Source organism: Xenopus laevis, chromosome 8S (assembly GCF_017654675.1).
Source record: "Xenopus laevis strain J_2021 chromosome 8S, Xenopus_laevis_v10.1, whole genome shotgun sequence".
NCBI classification, from domain to species: domain Eukaryota; kingdom Metazoa; phylum Chordata; class Amphibia; order Anura; family Pipidae; genus Xenopus; species Xenopus laevis.
The window spans coordinates 51,276,520-51,297,751 of NC_054386.1; the positions used below are offsets into that span (position 1 = coordinate 51,276,520).

General features: G+C 39.4%; 1 protein-coding gene across 4 annotated transcripts in view; it reads right to left on the reverse strand.

Annotated features, from left to right (window-relative positions):
• The window catches only part of LOC108700067 (ectodysplasin-A), a 182,447-nt gene that overhangs the window by 41,507 nt on the left and 119,708 nt on the right, over positions 1 to 21,232 (reverse strand). For all 4 annotated transcript variants that reach the window (XM_018232933.2, XM_018232932.2, XM_018232931.2 and 1 more), the window contains exons 3-5: positions 20,481 to 20,510; positions 191 to 370; positions 73 to 107 (exon numbers count right to left, since the gene is read on the reverse strand). In XM_018232933.2, coding sequence (XP_018088422.1) covers positions 73 to 107; positions 191 to 370; positions 20,481 to 20,510 — 245 coding nt within the window. The remainder of the gene's footprint in view (positions 1 to 72; positions 108 to 190; positions 371 to 20,480; positions 20,511 to 21,232) is intronic.

Here is a 21,232-nt window from a genome sequence, read left to right on the forward strand (position 1 = left end):
GTGCCATCAAACATCATTCAGTTTATACATACATTAAATAAGTGTATTGCCTTCATTGAGTATGTTACATACTTGGGTCTCTCTAGGTCCAGCTCTGTCAATAACACCTGAAAAGAACGAACAACAAAGTTCAATAACAAAGAAGACATTTTTAAACTACCAAACAAATGTCGTTGAGGGAAATAGATACCTGTTGGACCTTGAATTCCAGGGGGCCCTTGTGGCCCTGATGGTCCAGGAGGCCCTGGCTGTCTCATCACTGCTGTCCCTGGTATTCCAGGGATACCTGGGATTCCTGGAGGCCCTGGTGGTCCAGGTGGCCCTGTGGGACCTAGTGGACCTATGGGCCCTGGAGGGCCAATCTTCTTACCTGAGAACAACAAAAGTAATCTGGTTTTTAGAATTCAGATTTGTTTTTTTAAAGATGAATGAAGGAATTGGTTTTCTATATATGAATCATTAGCACATTGCATCAATCCTCTAACTGACCAGCTCCTATACAGCCCACCCAGGAGGATAATGGGACTTGCATTTTAACATTTAAAGGAGCAAATCTATTGCTCCTTTGATAATGACCAGGTGTGCAGTAAATGTAGTTGCTGTGATTTCCTTGACATAGTATTTCCCAATGAACATAGAAGCAGAAAGCACATTGTCTCCTCACAAAGTGTTGATTGGACAGGCAGAGGACACAGATATAAATATTTACTAATATATGGCCTATGATGTTACATCGAATTCTATATCAGTTCTACATAACATTATAAAAAGGATGGAAAGCCTGCATGTTACATTCCGAAAAAAAATTAGCCGTGTTATAATTACCCAAAGACCAAGGTAACCTTTTATTCTCATATAGGCAAGGGAAATCAATAGGACAAAGAGTCTTAAAGATATTTCTATGTAAGGATAAAAAAGTGGTCTGTTGGCACCATTGAGAATAGGTACCTTTGGTTGCAGGGAGGGTGCGCATTGCACAGGGATCATTCGAGGTGACAGTATTGCCCATCCCACCAAAGATAGTTCTGGTGTTATCTATCTAATTAAATTTCCATGCGGATTATCATATGTAGGACAGACATCGAGGAGCATAAAGGTCCGATTAAACGAACATAAGAGTAACATGCGGAACTATTCCCCTGAGAAAGAAAAAGACAGGAAGGAAACAGAAACAAAAGAGTACATGATTGAGTTATCAGTGGCTAAACATTTTTATTATGCTAAACATGCAGTATCCCAAGTAAGATGGGCAATACTAGAACAGATTAACTCAGTGAGAGGTGGTAACCTAAATTAACAATTGCTTAAAAAAGAGTCAGTCTGGATTAAAAGAATGGATTCCCTTTCCCCTCAAGGACTAAACGAAGGTTTCAGTTTAAAATGTTTTTATAGCTACAGTAGAACCCCCATTTTACATCCCCTGATTTTAAGTTTCCCCTCATTTTACATTGTTATTTTGTGGTCCCGCCTAAATATTATGCATAATACATTTCTCTGATTTTACATTTTCCTGGATTTTACACCATTTTTCTGGTCTCCTGAAAAATGTAAAATGGGGGTTCTACTGTATTGCAACTGTTGCAGTTATTTAGTGGATACTTTGTATAGATAGGTTTTAACAATGACATTTTTATTCATTGTTACATTCTTTCAGCTAAAGATACACAAAGAGCAGTATGCATGGGATTTTTATACAATTGTTATACAATTGATTAGCATTAAGCCATTTTTGGACTGTGATTAATTAAGCGGCTAAGATGGGGTCACATGCTTGTACCACATGGGTTGTAAGGTATTTAAACTTGATTTGTGTTCACTGTTGTGCATTTTTTTTAAAGGTTTTTATTTTGCATTTTAAACATAACATAAAACAAAACATGATAAGTGAGGTAAAATAGGCAGTTATTACAGTATATATTGGTCTCGCAGGACCACAGCAGCACATTGTAGCAGACAGACTCTCTGTTTATAAGCAGCATCACATTCTGTATTAAACAATTGTACATATGACCAACACAGGCTCTATTCGGCCATGCAAGTTTAGAATTGCAATAGATCATAGTGGATTCTACGTTATGAAAGGCCGTTATGAAGGCCTTTACTAAGTTACACCATGAGATTCTCTTCAGCATGTGCCTCTAACCATGGTCCCCAAATTTTTTAAAATTTTTGGGGGCAGTGCCTGGCTAAATATGTTAACTTTATTACTGGAAGCTGATCATTAACCAGTTTTTGGGCTGGGGGCTCATCCATTGATAGCAATCTGATAGCAATCTGTTTTTTGGCATAGAACAGGAGGGTACGTAGCAGATATCTGGTTTTTATGAGGGGCGCTAGTTTCTCTACTATTCCCAAAAGACACACCTCTGGTATAAGTATCCAAGGAAGCAGGACCTCATAAGTGAGGTGAGATACTACCTTAGCCCAGAACCTGTTTATCAGGGGGCAAGACCACAACAAGTGAAAGAAATCTATATCTGGTCGTCCACTTTTGGGACACAGTTAGCATGGGGGTTCCTACCCATAGCTTTAAGCCTTAGCGGCGTAATATATGTGCAGTGTATTATCCTAAATTGTACCATTTTGTCTTTACTGGAAATTAAAAAACTTATAGACTTCACTTGTTGCCCCTTCCCATGCTTCATCCTCCAAAGTGGGGATGACAGTGTTCCACTTTACTCTGGCTTTTGTAAATGGGCTTCCAAGGGAAGTTATTAATATTTGATATAAATTAGATACTAGCTTCTGGGAGCTCGGATTCCATAACCTCTCTTCATGTGGCTGTGTAACAGTGTGAATAATTAGGGAGCCAAATTGGGCTGTAACAGCGTGCTGGAGTTGGAAGTATCTATGCCAGGCATAATTTTAATGCCCCAAGTTAGTGGTCAGTTGGGCCTGGGTCAGGAGATTATCGTCTACTAAGAGGTCAGACAAATGCCTCACTCCTAATTTTGGCCAGTAGACAAAATCTTGCAGTTGTCACAGGTGGGGAGTTTCTCCATAAAGGTGCGCATGGGGAAGGCAGAGGGGTAGACTTTGCTCCAGTAGCGAGCGCCCATGCTCTTTGTGGGCAGTTTAGCGTGAGTGGCAGCTCCAGAGTGTCTTTGGCTTTCATATATGGAGCATTCCGGATTGCCTCAAGTGAACCTACCAGGGTGGCATGAAGCGTAGTCAGTGGGTTAAACCAATTATGTATGAAAGCTAGCTTGCTCCGGGGCTCTGGGCCATAAGAGTTAATTTATTAATCCTGGGAGGATTATTTGCCGTGGAGGAGAATTGCGTCAATTTGTTTAAAAACCTGCTGGGGAACCCACATCGGGGCGTTCTGCAGGAAATAAAGAAATTTTGGCAAATATATCATTTTAAAGAGAGTAATCACACGCGGCGATTCGTTTTCCGAAGTCGCCCGAAGTTTCCTCGTGAGGGAAGGCGTTAGGGGAGATTGGTCGCCGCAAAAACAAGGCGATTAGTCACCAGGCAACCAAATCTCCCCAAAATGCCCTGTGTGGCCTGACCCTTAATATAAGTACAATTAGTGCCAAATAGAAGGATTGGGGGAGGGAGCACCTGCGAGGAATATAGTTCCTCAAAATAATCAGAGAAGGTATTGGCTATTTCAGCTGGGTCTGTTACATATGTACCTGCAGGGGTTTTAATTCTAGGGATCAACGTAGATGGCTGAGCTGCTTTAGTTAGGTAGGCTAAGGTTTTACCATTCCTATCCCCCTGGTCAAAGGCTCTTTGTGCTACATATAGTAGCTTTTTCCTGATCACAGTGCTAGTTCCAAATTCCTCTGTGCTGTAATTCGTATTTGGTGATTAGTGTAATCATCTAGATCACAATAAGCTTTTTCAGCTGTTTGAACCTCACCCTCTGCTTCAATGATGGCTTGTTTGGCTACAGTTCGCACTCTGGAAATAGCTGAAATAAGCGTGCCTCTGGCTGAAGCCTTAGATACTTCCCTGATCATATTAGAGTTACTAGTGACTGCGTTGACGTATCAGTAAAGGTTATATTCTGAGCTACATGCCTCTGCCACCTCTGCATTTTCAAGCCATATAGGAGACAGCCTCCAAGTAGAATGTCTTTGCTTGGGGGTGATGCAGAGTTCAAGTAATAGGGGAGCATGGTCAGAGAGAGCTCTGGGAAGAAAACTAATATCATGGATCCCTTTTGTGAAATCTGGGGAGACAATAGCCATATCAATCCGGGATAGGGAATGAGTCCCGGCTGAGTGACAGGAGAACTGCCTATCTAGAGGGTGCCTTCATACATCTATTAGCCCTAAGGCTTCCATCCATTGTTTCAAAGGACCAGTTCTATGAGTTGTTGTGGGAATTCTATCCATCTGTGGGTCCGTTACTAAGGCCTTAGTAAATATCAGATCTAGTGTCTCTTTATTGAAGGGGGGAGGGACATACAGATTGACTATTACTATGTCTTGATTGTCTATCCTACAGGAGGAGGACTATATAGCACCTGTAATGGTCGGATAAATTAAGGGGCTCAAAATGCAAGTTCTTGTGGACCAAGATAGACACTCCCCTCGAGTGAGTAGAGTAGGAGGAGTGGTATGTGTGCACTGTTGTGTATTTGCACCTGAGGAAGGGGTTGGTCCCTGAAAGCTTGTGCCACAATGTCTGCAATAAACAAGATGAAGGCTTAAGCCCGTGTGAATTAGTGTGATTCTTCCCCTTACATAGCTTAAGACATTGACATTTTCATCATAACAACTCTTATATGGAGCGGACAATTCTTGTGTGGCACAATTTTTTGCATTAGTGTACATTTTTGTAATTCAGTTCAATACAAAAGATAACATATGCCATGATGTTAACACAACATTAGGTTCATTTTGTTATTGGAACGTGTTTAATAGGATTTGAAGAGATACGGAGAGAATGCTTCTTATGTAGATGGTCTCACTGCTTGGCTTAGTGTTGCGGACACTGTGGTGCAATGATTTCTAGCTTTAAGATATCTGGAAGCATCTAGGTCTCTTATCTGAGCTCTCCTCACATACACTCAGTCTGAGCCCGAACTGGCCATGGTACAAGGGGCAATTTTACTGCCTTGTTAAAAATGTGGCCTCAAAAACCCCCAATTACCCTCCATGAGAATACACCAAAAAATGTAATCACAGGGATTTGTGCCTCATTTGAGTATGTGGCTGTGTGCGTGTTTGAGTGAGAAATTCATAGATCCCATTTAGACTGTAAACTCTACAGGGCAGGGACCTCCATCCACTTGTCTCTAAGCTCTTAAACTTTATTGTAACTGTACTTTGTATCTCTTATTGTATTGACCCCGTTCTCTTAAAGGAGCAGTAACAGCAAAAAATTAAAGTGTTTTAAAGTAATGAAAATATAATGTAGTGTTGAGCTCAACTGGTACAACTTGTGAATTTGCTTCAGAAAGACTACTATAGTTTATGTAAACAAGCTGTTGTGTAGCCAAGGGGGCAGCCATTCAAAGCTGAAAAATGAGAAAAGGCACAGGATACACAGCAGATAACAGATAAGCTCTATAGTATACAACAGGATTGTTCAGAACGTATATATTGTGTATCCTTTGCTTGAATGTCTGCCCCCATGGCTACATAGAAGCTTGTTTATATAAACTATAGTACTGTTTCTGAAGCAAACACACCAGTTTTACCAGTACAGTACTTTATATTGTTATTCCTTTAAAACAATTAAATTTTTTGCTGTTACTGTTCCTGTATTGTTCTGATGTACAGTGCTGTGTACATAAGTAGCATTATATAAATAAAACTATATAGTAAATTCATATAGTTCTTTTGGTGTTTTTCCCTATTTGGTTAGGGAAAAAAATCTCAGTAAGCAAAAACACCAAAAATCACCCCATGTAGTACTGCCGTATGAAGCCTATAGAGACAATCTGCAAAAATATAGGAAAAAAGACACTAAAGATTTTTCATTAATAGATGGAAAAGACCACATCGGGGTATTTTTATGTGGAGCTGGTAGGCAACCATTAGTCAATTTTAGGTATTTGTTTTGTATAATCATGTCCTTAAATGCTATATCCATCTATTTAAAGCATGGCATCTTTCTTGTATTATAGCGTTGGACTCCTTTCCCGATACAAACTAAAATAATTAGTAGCTGGGTCAGAACTCTTATACATCAACGCTAAGAAAATGATTTCCAGATAGGCAACAGGAAAGACTTCAGAAACTGCATCACCGCATGTGCTTTAGCGCAGGCAACTTTTCATTATATCCTATGGGAAAACACGCTGAGGCAGATCGGGGAGGTTGTCGATCAGAAGACGAGGCGATTAGTCGCCAGGCGACTAATTCGCCCCGAATCTCCTCGTGTGAACTATCCCTAAAAATGTAGCATTACAAAATACTTGTTTGACAGCATGAAAGAGTCAGCATTAACACTACAATGTGAGGCATCTGAGACTTCACAGACTACGGAAGACTATACATGTGCAAATCAGACATAAATTGCAACTGTATTATTGGCCAATTGCGTTTGGAACTGCCCATCTACATTAAAACCAAATCAAAGCAAAACTAAAGCAGGAATGCTGGAACCCCTTGTAATGTGATCATTAAAAGGCACCCATCTACATAGCACATAGTAAGTTAGGTTGAAAAAAGACACACGTCTATTTTAACTTGCCTGCTATGTGATCCAGAGGAAGGCAAAAAAAAACCCATCTGAAGCCTCTCCAATTTGCCTCAGAGGCAAATGGCAATCAGACTAGTCACTGGGTCAACTTGTACTATTAGGTATATTACATAACCCTGTTTTCCCTCACTTGCTAAAAAGCCATCCAACCCATTTTTAAAGCTAACTTCTCTAATACAATAATGTCCTGTTTGAGTGATGGAGACCAAAACTATACGGCATATTCTAGATGGGGCCTTACAAGTGCTCTATAAAGTGGAAGAATGACCACTACCGGCCGTGAATCAATGCCCCTTTTAATACAGATAAAGAACTTATTTGCCCTTGATGCTGCTGACTGGCATTCCTTGCTACAGCCAAGTTTATCATCTACAAGGACTCCAAGGTCCTTTTCAATAATGGATTTGCCTAGTGTGGTCCCTTTAAGGGTATACGTGGCTTGGATATTTTTATATCCCAGGTGCATGACTTTACATTTATCAACATTGGAAATCTGGGTGGCTAAGTGGCAAATGATATTTAGTTTGTCAAGATCCTATTGCAAGGATGCCACATCCTGGATTGAATTAATTGGGCTGGATAGTTTTGTGTCATCTTCAAACACTGATACATTATTTACAATACCCTCCCCTAAGTCATTAATAAACAAGTTAAATAAAAATGGACCCGATACCGAGCCCTGAGGGACCCTACTGAGAACCTTACTCCAAGTAGAGAATGTACCATTAACAACCACCCCCTGTTCCCGATCCTGTAGCCAGTTTCCTATCCATGTGCAAATGACTTCATTAAGCCCAATAGACCTTAGTTTAGAAAGCAGTCGTTTGTGGGGCACAGTATCAAATGCTTTGGCAAAATCCAAATAGATCACATCTACTGCCCCCCCCCAGGGGGGCAGTAATTACCTCATCATAAAAAGCAATCAAATTTGTCTGACAACACCTATCCTTCATAAAGCCATCCTGATTGCTGTTCATAATGGCATGCACTAGGACAAAATTTTGTGATGTGATCCCTTAACAAGCCTTCCAATAATCTTTCTTTGAAAGAAGAGAAAGGCATTTAAAAACTACAAGTCTGTGGGGACAGAATCTGCATTTAATGAATATAAACACTATAATAAATGTTGTACAACAGCAATCCAGAAGGCAAAGAAAGGAAATGAAGAATGCATAGTGGCAGAGGCTAAGACTAACCCAAAAAAGTTTTTGAATATATCTATAATAAAAAGATGCGGGTGTAAGTTTCCAACTTCTGCATTTTATAGGCAGATTTTCTCGCCATATGAATGATGATGTCATGTGTCACACGCTGTCGTTGCACGTTGACGCTGGATGTTTTGACGCGCAGGCGTCATTGACGGCACGCACGTTTTGACGCATTGGTGTCAAAACGTGCCACGTGGAACTCCTGGGCGCCGCCATCATGTCCATGGCGTCGGAGCGGCAGTAAGTATCCCTTACACCAGCATCTTTTTATTATCTATGTACTTTTTCAGGTTAGTCTTAGCCCCTGCCGCTATGCACTCTTCATTTCCTTTCTTTGCCTTCCGAATTGCTGTTTTACAACATTTATTACAGTGTTTATATTCATTAAATGCAGATTCTGTCCCCACAGATTTGTAGTTTTTAAATGCCTTTCTCTTCTTTCCTATTAACTTCTTTACTTCTATAATAAGCCACATAGGGTGATTCTTAGTGCTTCTACATTTACTCCTTAAGGGAATAAAATTGAGAACAGTAATGATTTAATAACATTTTAAATGACAGCCATTTCTGTTCTGTTTTAGCTGAAAACTTGATGCCCCAATCAATGATCTGAAGTGCAGCTTTTTTTGTTGCCCCAGTGTATATTTGTTTTTTGCACTAGACATTAAATGATACACCATTATGGCCACTATTACCCAGGGGTTCAACAAATTGCACATTTGCTATAAGTTCTGGGTCATTTGAGATTACTAGATCCAGAATAGCATTTTTTTGTGGTTGGCTCCTCAACAACATGTGCCATAAAATTGTCATGCAACAAGTTTATAAACTTGTTCCCATTAACTGATCTGGCAGTACTGTTGCTCCAGTCAATATCTGGGTAATTAAAAACCCCAATTATCATTACTTTACCCAAACTAGCAGCCTTTTCTATTTGCATCAAGAGCTTAGCCTCCTCCTCCTCAATTACATTAGGGGGCTTATAGCATACTCCTACAATTAATTTGGTGGACTCTTTACAATTGGTGAAGAACTCCACCCATAAGATTTCTGCCCCCTCATTTTCTAAGATAACCTCCTCCTTTATTTAAGCTTTTAAATCCTGTCTAACAAACAGACATACCCCTCCTCCTTTTATATTGCCTTTGTCCCTCCGAAACAAAGTATAGCAACTGATATTAACTGCCCAGTCATTCAATAAATAACAGCCTGTTATATGAACTAACATATATGGTAACAAGTATGGGCAGCAGGTTCGGGCATTTGCTCGAGGGGCCACTCTGTATTTTCTTAAAGTGGGCCGCTCCTGATCTATAATCTTTATTACAAACTGCCTTTTAATGAATCCTGTGGGCTTTAGGACTGCTCCTCCGTCCTAGCTCCCACTGTGGCTCCGCCCCTCCAACTCGTCTCTGTTCTCATGCTATGCTGTGTGCAGGCTGCCGCCATTAGGGGGGCACAGGGAGGATAGTCTCGGGCCAGGCAGGATTTAGGCTTCAAGGGGGGGCCTGCTGTGCTGCTCTTTCAGGATTAGCCCCCCCTTAAGAGCGTGGACATCACTGATGCTGAAGACCGGAAGCACAAAAGGAACTGGTGTGGTAAGAAGGGGACTACATCCCCAGTAGTCACTGTGCTTCTCAGGAATCTCTCTCTGCACTCTGTCTCGCTCGCTCTGCACTTTATCTCACTCTCTCTGCACTCTGTCTCTCTCTCTTTGCACTTTCTGTGAGTCTTTGTCTCTCTCTCTGCCCCTCTCTCTCTCACACTGCACTCTGCCTCTCTCTGTGAGTCTCTGCCTCTCTCCGTGAGTCTCTGCCTCTCTCTGTGAGTCTCTGCCTCTCTCTGTGAGTCTGTCTCTCTCTGCACTCTGTCTCGCTCCCTCTGCACTCTGTCTCGCTCTCTCTGCCTCTTTCTGCACTCTGCCTCTCTCTCTCTCTCAAATCAAATCAAATGAGCTTTATTGGCAGGACCAAATACATTAAGCATTGCCAAAGCAGGTAGAGGGTGAAATGGGTGGGGTTAGAGGGGGCAGTTTATGGGAATAGGGGAAAGTGGGGTCTCTCTCAGTCTATGACAGTCTCTTACATCTCTCTCTCTGCACTCTGTCTCTCTCTGTGTGTCTCTGTCTCTCTCTGTGAGTCTCTGTCTCTCTCTGTGAGTCTCTGTCTCTCTCTGTGAGTCTCTGTCTCTCTCTGTCTCTCTCTGTACTCTCTGTCTCTATCTGTCCACCAATGAAGTTTTTTTTAACTTTTATGGGGGCCCCTAACCACCAATTGTTTTTTTTTTTAACTTGTATGGGGGTCCCTGGCAACCAATGGGTTTTTAGTGTTTGTTTTAGCACCCATGTTTGTGTGGCTTTTTTTTTTGGTGTTGGGTCTGGGACTGTCTAGATTATGTAGGTACCGAGCAGAATGAAATGTAAAAAAGAACATGTGGCTACATTTAGAATAAACAGTAGCAAGTAAGAAAAAAATTAATTTGAAATCCATTAAAACAAAGTCACTTAATGGCTTCATTTAGGTCTGTGTCAATTTAACAGAACAATTTGAGTTCATTCTGGAATACCTTTACAGCACATGATTAGCTACCTGATCACCAGGGTTAGCTAAATTAGTGTTACCAATAAAAATATACTTTCTATAATATTTTTTTATATTTAGATTATATCCTTCAAACCCTACCCATCTCTTCCCACTACTGAAAGCTTTGGTTGAGCTGCAGAAAGCAAGCATTTGTTTATACATACATATTTGCATTTTTACCCCAATATATGAGAGGACGTGTACAAGTCAGACCATCACGTGTTTACATGTGGGCTGCTTTGATTTTTTTTGCCAGGGCTGCTTTTTACCCCCAGTCCGGCCCTGATGGACAGCTTATTTTGTAAACATTTCTATTGTGATCAGAAGTGTATACATTATGCACCATGAAGCATTAACTTTTTCACTGTCAGCCAATTTGGCCAAGTTGATACTTTTATTGCCAGACCATTTTTGAACATATGGTGCTCTTTCACTTTAGGGGCATTTCCTGGGGGGGTCTTTTATTTTACCCAGGAAAACAAGATATAGTTTTTTTTCAGGACAACCTAAGCTTTCAGAATATGCTAGAATTTTGTTGTAATTCCACTCCTGTAATAAGATATGGGCTTCTAAGTGTATAAAAAAACAAACAGGTTCGCATGATACAAATGCAAATATCAGAAACATAATTTATTTTATGTATGAGAACACAGCAGATTTGGAAAGTTCTGTGTCTCCCGAATGCGCCAATACCAAATATATATAATTTTATGGAGATTTCTCAATTCTATAGATCAAAAACTAGAAGCAGCAAACTACCAAATCTCCACAGCACTGCTCCACAAAACTGCATACATCTGATTTCAAGGCCAAACATTCCACTAACAGTAGGTTTACCCTAAAAAACTGCACATTATTGGAAAGAACAGATTCTAACGAGTTCAAAATGGGTAAATATATATTTGTACTCAAAACTACCAAGATGAAAGCCCGGGGTCCGCTGAACAGTTTGATGCACAATATGCATAGGTACTCCTAAGAATGTGGCGATGACACCCAATACGAGTAATCAGTTCTGTAGTTCCAGAGACTGCAAAATTAGCACATTTACAGCATTTTTCAAGGGGCAAAAGTACAAAAATGTATGTTCACCACAGAAAACCATATATTTTTGGAAAGTACACATTCTGACGAATCTAAAATGGGTATGCATGCCTTTCTAATCCAAAATAATAAGCCGCAAAGCTTTCCTAAATTTGTCAATTGTTTTGACATTTCCGAAAATCACATCAATACTCCAAATCTGAAGCATCGTATCTCCTAAATGTCAATACATACCAAGATAAAGCACCCTACATCTGAAAGCAGGGATCCACTGAACAGTTTGATGCCCAATATGCATAGGCACACCTAAGTATGTGGCGTAAATGTAGAAGCTCTAAGAATCATCCTATGTGGCTTAATATAGAAGTAAAGAAGTTAATAGGGAAGAAGAGAAAGGCATTTAAAAACTACAAATCTGTTGGGACAGAAGCTGCATTTAATGAATATAAACACTGTAATAAATGTTGTAAATCGGCAATCCGGAAAGCAAAGAAAGGAAATGAAGAGTTAATTGCGATGGAGGTGAAAACTAACCCTTAAAAGTTTTTTAAATATATTAATAGTAAAAAGAGGCAGGTTGAGAGTGTTGCTCCATTAAATAATGGTACCAGTATGGTTGTAACAGAAAACAGAAAAGGCTTAGTTCAGTTTTAGACCAGCCCCTATTTCTGATTTTCTCAGATTCGCTTTCATCTGGTATGGTGCCTATGGATTGGAGAAAAGATGATTTCATTCCAATATTTAAAAAGGGATTACAATCTCAGCCTGGCAATTATAGGCCAGTAAACTTGACATCTGTGGTGGGCAAATTATTTGAAGGCTTGTTAAGGGATCACATTCATAATTTTGTCCTAGTCTATGGCATTATGAGCAGCAATCAACATGGCTTTATGAAGGATAGGTCATGTCAGACAAATTTGATTGCTTTTTATGATGAGGTATGTAAGATGCTGGGCAGTGGGAGGGCAGTAGATGTGATCTATTTGGATTTTGCCAAAGTGTTTAATACTGTGCCCCACAAACGACTGCTTTGTAAACTAAGGTCTGTTGGGCTTAATGAAGTCGTTTGCACATGGAAAGGAAACTGGCTACAGGATCGGGTACAGAGGGTGGTTGTTAATGGTACATTCTCTACTTGGAGTAAGGTTCTTAGTGCGGTCCCCCATGGCTCGGTATTAGGTCCACTTTTATTTAACTTGTTCATTAATGACTTAGGGGAGGGTGTTGTAAGTAATATATCAGTGTTTGCAGATGACACAAAACTATCCAGCCCAATTAATTCCATCCAAGATGTGGCATCCTTGCAACACGATCTTGACAAACTGGCAATCTGGGCAGTTAAGTGGCAAATGAGATTCAATGTTGATAAATGTAAAATCCTGCATGTAAAAATATCCAAGCCACTTATACCCTTAATGGTACTGCACTCGGCAAATCCATTATGGAAAAGGACCTTGGAGTCCTTGTAGATGATAAACTTGGCTGTAGCAAGCAATGCCAGTCAGCAGCATCAAGGGCAAATAAGGTCTTGAGCTGTATTAAAAGGGGCATAGAGTCACGGGAGGTGGGGGTCATCCTTCCACTGTATAGAGCACTTGTAAGGCCCCATTTAGAATATGCCGTACAGTTTTGGTCTCCATCACTCAAACAGGACATTATTGTATTAGAGAGGGTACAGAGAAGGGCAACTAAGCTGGTGAAAGGTATGGAAAATCTTAGCTATGAGGAAAGACTGGCAAAATTGGGGATGTTCACGCTGGAGAAGAGGCGCTTAAGGGGTGATATGATAACTATGTATAAATATATTAGGGGATCATATAATAATCTCTCTAATACTTTATTTACCAGTAGGTCTTTCCAGCTGACACGAGGTCACCTATTGCGATTAGAAGAAAAGAGGTTCCGCCTAAATATTCGGAAGGGGTTTTTTACAGTAAGAGCTGTGAAGATGTGGAATTCTCTCTCCCTGAATCAGTTGTACAGGCTGATACATTAGATAGCTTTAAGAAGGGTTTGGATGGCTTTTTAGCAAGTGAGGGAATACAGGGTTATGGGAGATAGCTCATAGTACAAGTTGATCCAGGGACTAGTCCGATTGCTATTTTGTCAAGTCAGGAAGGAATTTTTTCCCCCTCTGAGACAAATTGTTGAGGCTTCAGATTGTTTTTTTTTGCCTTCCTCTGGATCAACTGGCAGTTAGGCAGATATAATAAATGAAAAAATTAAAAAAAAACTTGATGGACGTGTGTCTTTTTTCAACCTTACTTACTATGTTACTATGTATAGGGGCCCCAGAACAAAGATACCCCAAACAAGTTATCAGTTCTGTAATCAATACATACCAAAATAAAACACCCTAAATCTGAAAGCCCGGGGTCCGCTGAACAGTTTGATGCCCAATATGCATATGTACACCTAAGTATGTAACATATAGTGCCCCCAAAATGATTCCAAATACTGCAAAACTGGCACATTTACAACATTTTTCAAGGGGCAAAAGTACAAAAATGTATGTTCACCCCATAAAACCATATATTTTTGGAAAGTACACATTCTGATGAATCCAAAATAGGTAATTATGTCTTTCTACGCAAAACTACCATACTGCAAAGCAACGCTAAAGGCAGTGGTTTTTATGACATTTCTGAAAATTGTCTAAAATATTGCAATTGGCCGCAACAACCTAAATATTGATGCCAAGGGTCTACTGAACAGTTTGATGCCCAATATGCATAGATATAACAACATATCTGGCATGTGAGGACCCCAAAAAAATGAGTGTATTTGAATTTTCTCTGCTGTCTTTTTGCCTTCTGTGAAAATAGACCAGTGACTGTGTATTGCACCACATAACCCCCTAACAGCACAAATACCCCCCAAAACCATATATTTTTGGAAAGTACACATTCTGATGAATCCAAAATAGGTAATTATGTCTTTCTACGCAAAACTACCATACTGCAAAGCAACGCTAAAGGCAGTGGTTTTTATGACATTTCTGAAAATTGACTAAAATATTGCAATTGGCCGCATTTTTCTCACCCAATTTCATACATACAAATGTAAAACACCCTAAATATTGATGCCAAGGGTCTACTGAACAGTTTGATGCCCAATATGCATAGATATACCAACGTATCTGGCATGTGAGGACCCCAAAAAAATTAGTGTATTTGAATTTTCTCTGCTGTCTTTTTGCCTTCTGTGAAAATAGACCAGTGACTGTGTATTGCACCACATAACCCCCTAACAGCACAAATACCCCCTAAAACCATATATTTGTGGAAATTACATATTCTGATGAATCCAAAATAGGTAATTATGTCTTTCTACGCAAAACTACCATACTGCAAAGCAACGCTAAAGGCAGCGGTTTTTATGACATTTCTGAAAATTGTCTACAAATATTGCAATTGGACACATTTATCTCACCTAATTTCGTACATACAATTGTAAAACACCCTAAATATTGATGCCAAGGGTCTATTGAACAGTTTGATGCCCAATATGCATAGATATACCAACGTATCTGGCATGTGAGAACCCCAAAAAAAATTGAGTGTATTTGATTTTTTTCTGTTGTCTTTTTCGCCTTCTGTGAAAATAGACCATTGACTGCGTATTGCACCACAAGACCCCCTAACAGCACACGCCAAACTACCATACTGCAAAGCAATGCTAAAGGCAGCGATTTTTGACATTTCTGAAAGTTGTCAAAAAATATTGCAATTGGCCGCATTTATCTCACCCAATTTCTTACATACAATTGTAAAACACCCTAAATATTGATGCCACGGGTCTACGGAACAGTTTGATGCCCAATATGCATAGATATACCAAAGCATCTGGCATGTGCGGACCCCAAATAAAAATAGTGCATATGAATTTTCTCCGCTGCCGATTCACCTTCTGTGAAAATAGACCCTGGACTAACAGCAGAAAGACCCTCCAAAACCATATATTTTTGTAAAGTACACATTGTGACGAATCCAAAATTGCTAAAAATTTGTTTGTACTCCAAATGATCAAAGTGTAAACGACGCTAGAAAAAACAACAATGCAAATAACGCATAAAATAATAAAAAATCAAAAACAATTAGGCAAATCAATAACATAACAAAATAACTGATCTGACAGTGTGGCTAGCAGTCAGAATGCTTGATCCAATAGTCACGCTGTGAAATAAACAGTTTTTGTTTGTACTCGAAATGATCAAAGTGCAAACGACGCTAGAAAAAACAACAGTGCAAATAACAATGCAAGCATAAAATCATAAAAAATCAAAAACAATTAGGCAAATCAATGACATAACAAAATAACTGATCCGACAGCATGGCTAGCAGTCAGAATGCTTGATCCAATAGTCACGCTGTGAAATAAACAGTTTTTAGCGAAATAACAAGAGGAAAACTGATAAAATGAACAACTAAAAAATATATATATGTGTGTGCTTGTGTATGCATGTGTATACAGCTCTAAAAAGTGTGTAAATGTGTCTATATTTGTATGTAAGTTTGTAAATATGTGCAAAAGTAGGTAAGTGTACAAAAGACAAAAAAATCCAGAAAAGCAAAAAAAAACACCACCTACCTTTAGTTACATGTGTAGTTTGTGTGTACATACTGTACATGTGAGTGTGTAAATGTGTGTAAATCAGTTAAGAAATGCCACTTACCGTTTCTGTGGCTGGGGGAGACCTTGGCAGCATTGGAGGGCCCAGGATCGCTCACAGGAAGTGAGTGGGCGGCGATGGATCGTGTCCCATGAGGTCTGCAACGTGCCTGCGACTCTGCATAATAAGGTAAGAGCCTGAAGTCGGGCCCTGCAATGATCGCGTCGCAGGACCGATGTGGGAACCCCCTTAGCTCGTTGCCTAAGGGGTTGGGGACACCGCAGACTCGCCTACACGGTGGCTAAAGCCGCCAGTGCAGCGAGAGACCCTGAACTGCACAGCACGTAGGTACTACGTGCTTGGCAGTCAGAGCATTTTCCTGCCAGAACGTAGCAGTTGGCAGGTAAAAGGTTAAAGGAGAAAGAAAGAAAGGTTAAAACTAAGTAAGTCTGATCAGAAAGATCCACCTAGATATACCAGTAAACCCTCAAAGTAGTGCAGCTCTGAGTCCTCTGTCAAAAGAAACACTGCATTTCCTTCCTTCTATTGTGTACACACGGGCTTCTGTATCAGACTTCCTGCTTTCAGCTTAACCGCTTAAGTGCCAGCAGAATTGACCATTTTGGTTACGCAAAATGCCAGACGTTTTTGAAACATTCTGTGCTCTCTCACTTTAGGGGCATTTTCTGAGGGGAAACCTATAGTTCATCTAGGAAAACTATACATTGTTTTTTTCGGGAGAAACTGAGCTTTCTAAATCTGCCTGAGTTTTCATGTATTTCCACCTCTGCAAAAAGATTTATAGTGCTAAATACAAAAAAAATGAAAAATTCCTATTTTCCACAATATATGAACTTATACCTGAAAAAATATTTCATTTTACGCATGAAAATCCAACTGATTTGGAAAGCCTCATGTCTCTCAAACGTGCCAATACCAAATATGTATAGTTTTAGGCAGATTTAGGACATCTGTACAGCAAAAACTCCCAGCAATATATTACCGAATTTTGAAAGCAGAAGGCAGAAAACGGCATACTTTTGATTCCAAGGCCACAAAATCCTGAAACAGTATGTTTACCCCAGAAAACCATATATTTTTGGAAAGTACACATTCTCCAAAATGGGTAACTGTGTCTCTCTACTCCTAACTACCAAACATCAAAGCTTGTCTGAAAGTAGCATTTTTTATCAAAATTTAACAAAATGTTGAAAAATCACTTCAAAGGTTTTATTTTGCTGCTCCGCATATCACACACTATATTAGATACCAAGAAAAAGCACCCTGAATATGATTACCAGGGGTCCACTGAACAGTTTGATCCCCATTGTGCATAGGATTACCAAAGTACCTGGCATTTAGAGACCCCAATATGAAGTTAGCACATCCAAATTGTCCAGGACTTTACTTCAGCTACTGAAAAATCAACACATTGACTGCATTTTTTGTGGGGTAAAAACACAGAAATATACGTTTACCCCCCAAAACCATATATTTTTGGAAAGTACACGTTCTACCGAATCTAAAATGGGTACCCATACCTTTCTGCTCCAAACTACTGAGTCGCAAGGCCTTCCCAAAATTGTCGGTTTTGGTAAAATATTTGAAAATTGCCTCAAAGCTTCAAATTCCCAGCACCATATCACCCATGTATCCTTACGCATCAAGGAAAAGCACCCTAAATATGATTGCCAGGGTTCCTACAAACAGTTTGGTGGCCATTGTTCATAGGTTTACCAAAGAATCTGGCATTTAGAGGCCCCAAAATGAAGTTAGCGCATATAAATAGTCCTGTGGGTAACTTCAGCTAATGAAAATTCAACACATTGACAGCATTTTTTGTGGGGTAAAAACACAGAAATATATGTTTACCCCCCAAAACCATATATTTTTGGAAAGGACACATTCTACCGAATCTAAAATGGGTACCCATGCCTTTCTGCTCCAAACTACTGAGTCGCAAGGCCTTCCCAAAATTGACGGTTTTGGTGAAATATCTGGAAATTTCCTAAAAGCTTCAACTTCCTATCACCATATCACCCATGTATCATTACGTACCAAGAAAAAGCACCCTAAATATGATTGCCAGGGTTCCTCCAAACAGTTTGGTGGCCATTGTTCATAGGTTTACCAAAGTATCTGGCATTTAGAGGCCCCAAAATGAAGTTAGCGCATACAAATAGTCCTGTAGGTAACTTCAGCTAATGAAAAATCAACACATTGACTGCATTTTTGTGGGGTAAAAACACAGAAATATATGTTTACCTCCCAAAACCATATATTTTTGGAAAGGACACGTTCTACCGAATCTAAAATGAGTATCCATGTCTTTCTGCTCCAAACTACTGAGTCGCAAGGCCTTCCCAAAATTGACGGTTTTGGTGAAATATCTGAAAATTGCCTCAAAGCTTCAACTTTCCAGCATTGTATCGTTCAAGTATCATTACCAGCATAAAGCATCCTAAATATGAATGCCAGGGGTCTACTAAACAGTTTGATACCCAATAAACATAGATTTACCAAACTATGTGGCATACAGAGACCCCCAAATCCAAATAGGGCATATGAATTTTCAAGTATGACACTGGCTACTACAACAAAAGCACCCAATGAGACCCCCTAACAGTATGGAGACCCTAGAAAACTATATAGTTTCTGAAATAACACATTCAGGCGAATCTAAAGCAGGTAATTACTGCAAACTACCAAACCGCAAAGCTATGCTAAGCATAAGGCTTTTTTCAATTTTCTGAAAATAGTCACAAAGCTTGCATTTTACCCCATTATATACCCCACATTTTGTAACGTACCAACAAAAGTCATCCTAAATATGAACACCAGGGGTGTACTGAACAGTTTGATGCCTGATATGAAAAGATTTACCGAACTAGGTGGCATACAGAGACGCCCAAATGAAAATAGTACATATGAAATTTCACATTTGACACTCTGACTGCTACAATACAAGCACCTGGTATGTGCATTATGCACCATAAGACCCCCTAACAGTATGGACACCCTAGAAAACCATATAGTTTCTGAAAGTACATATTCAGACGAATCTAAAGCAGGTAATTACATCTTTCTACTGCAAACTACTAAACCGCAAAGCTATGCTAAACACAAGTCTTTTTTTTTTAAGTTTCTGAAAATAGTCACAAAGCTTGCATTTTACCCCATTATATACCCCACATTTTGTAACGTACCAGCAAAAGTCATCCTAAATATGAAAGCCAGGAGTGTACTGAACAGTTTGATGACTGATATGAAAAGATTTACCAAACTAGGTGGCAAACAGACACCCCAATGAAAATAGTACATATGAATTTTCACATATGACACTCTGACTGCTACAACACAAGCACCTGGTATGTGCATTATGCACCATAAAGCCCCCTAACAGTATGGAGACCCTAGAAACCCATATATTTTTCAAAAGTACACATTTAGACAAATCTAAAGCAGGGAATTACAATTTTCTACTGCAAACTACCAAACTGCAAAGCAATGCTAAACATAACGATTTTTATGGAAATTCTGAAAATAGTCACAAAGCTTGCATTTTACCCCATTATATACCCCACATTTTGTAATGTACCAGCAAAAGTCATCCTAAATATGAACACCAGGGGTGTACTGAACAGTTTGATGCCTGATATGAAAAGATTTACCAAACTATTTTGTACACAGAGACCTCCAAATGGTTATATAGCAGACAAAATTTCCAAGGTCAAAATGAAGTAACAAAAATCACTAAAATCCAACAAAACCGCAAAATTCAATGCTTTTTTTTTTCCGCCTACTGTAATCAGCAGTCAGAATCAATTTTTGATTATTTTAGCATGGCCAAATAGGTTTTACAGACAGAAAAAAGGAAACAACACCTTTGCAAAGCTGAAAATGTAATAAAATGGCAAAACATGCAATAAAATGTCTAAAAATGCACCAAAATCACCAAAATTGCAGTATAATCACCAAAATAACATACAAAAGGTATTGCGCAGTGCAATTAGCGAATACGCTATTCGCAATGGCAATAAAACAGTTTTTTCAGGCAAAAAAAACAGACGATGCGATAAGAAAAAAAAAAGTAACTAAAATATAATTCTTATTGGAGGCAAACCAATCCTATTGGGTTTAATTCATTTTTAAATAGAATACAAAAACAAACAAGTCATGTCAGTAAATCAGTGATGCCCACAGCTCCTTGCCTGTGCAGTGGGTAAGGGAATAATTGTGTCTAAAGCACTGTGTACTGCAATACAGATCGTTTGCTATGATGAAAAATGACAGATAGCAATCTATAATATTCCTTTCAGTAGGCGTCACGTATGGAAGTCTATTGAAAACTAAATTATTAGAACTTACCTTTTTTCTTATTTTTGGCTGGACCCAGACCTGGAAAATGAAGGGAAATGCATTAATTATGAAATTATGCAAGCTAAATATTTAATTTGTTAAAAGGAATCTCTGATTCTCTGCTAAATCTGCCCCTATAAAAGACGGGGCTTACTGAAAATGGTCTTTTCTAATGTGAGAATCTAAAACAAATCTGCATGGCTTTAATGAGAACCCCCCCCCCCCCACATACTTCAATAGGTCTTAAAATGTCCCTAAAATATTTCTCACCTAACAGTGCAGAGTAAGCACAGCTGAGCTTGTGGGCACCGTTTTCCAGATCGCCAGTCTTCATCTGTAATAGAGCACCACACTGGTGCATGTGCAGTTGGAGCGGTCTTTCAGTTCACAGTGTCTGCACATGCGCCAAAGTGCCAGAAATTGCTGAAGAGGACCCGAAGAAATCTGAAAATCTGGAAGATGTTGCCCGCAAGTTCCGCTGTGCTTACTCTGCACTGTTAGGTGAGAAATATTTTAGGGACATTTTCAGACCTATTGAAGTATGCAGAGAGGAGGGGCTATCTTGCTTATTACGTAGGGACTTTACTTAATTGTGCGGTTGAATTTTCCTTTAAGTTACTTAAATTTAGCTGGAAGTGCCAATTAAATACTGGAAGAAGTTGCCCTTTCCCAAAGGCAAGATGATGTGCAAATCATTTAAACCTTATATTTAACTGCAGATATTTAATTGCAAAGACATGTCAAATGTTGAAACTGAAAAA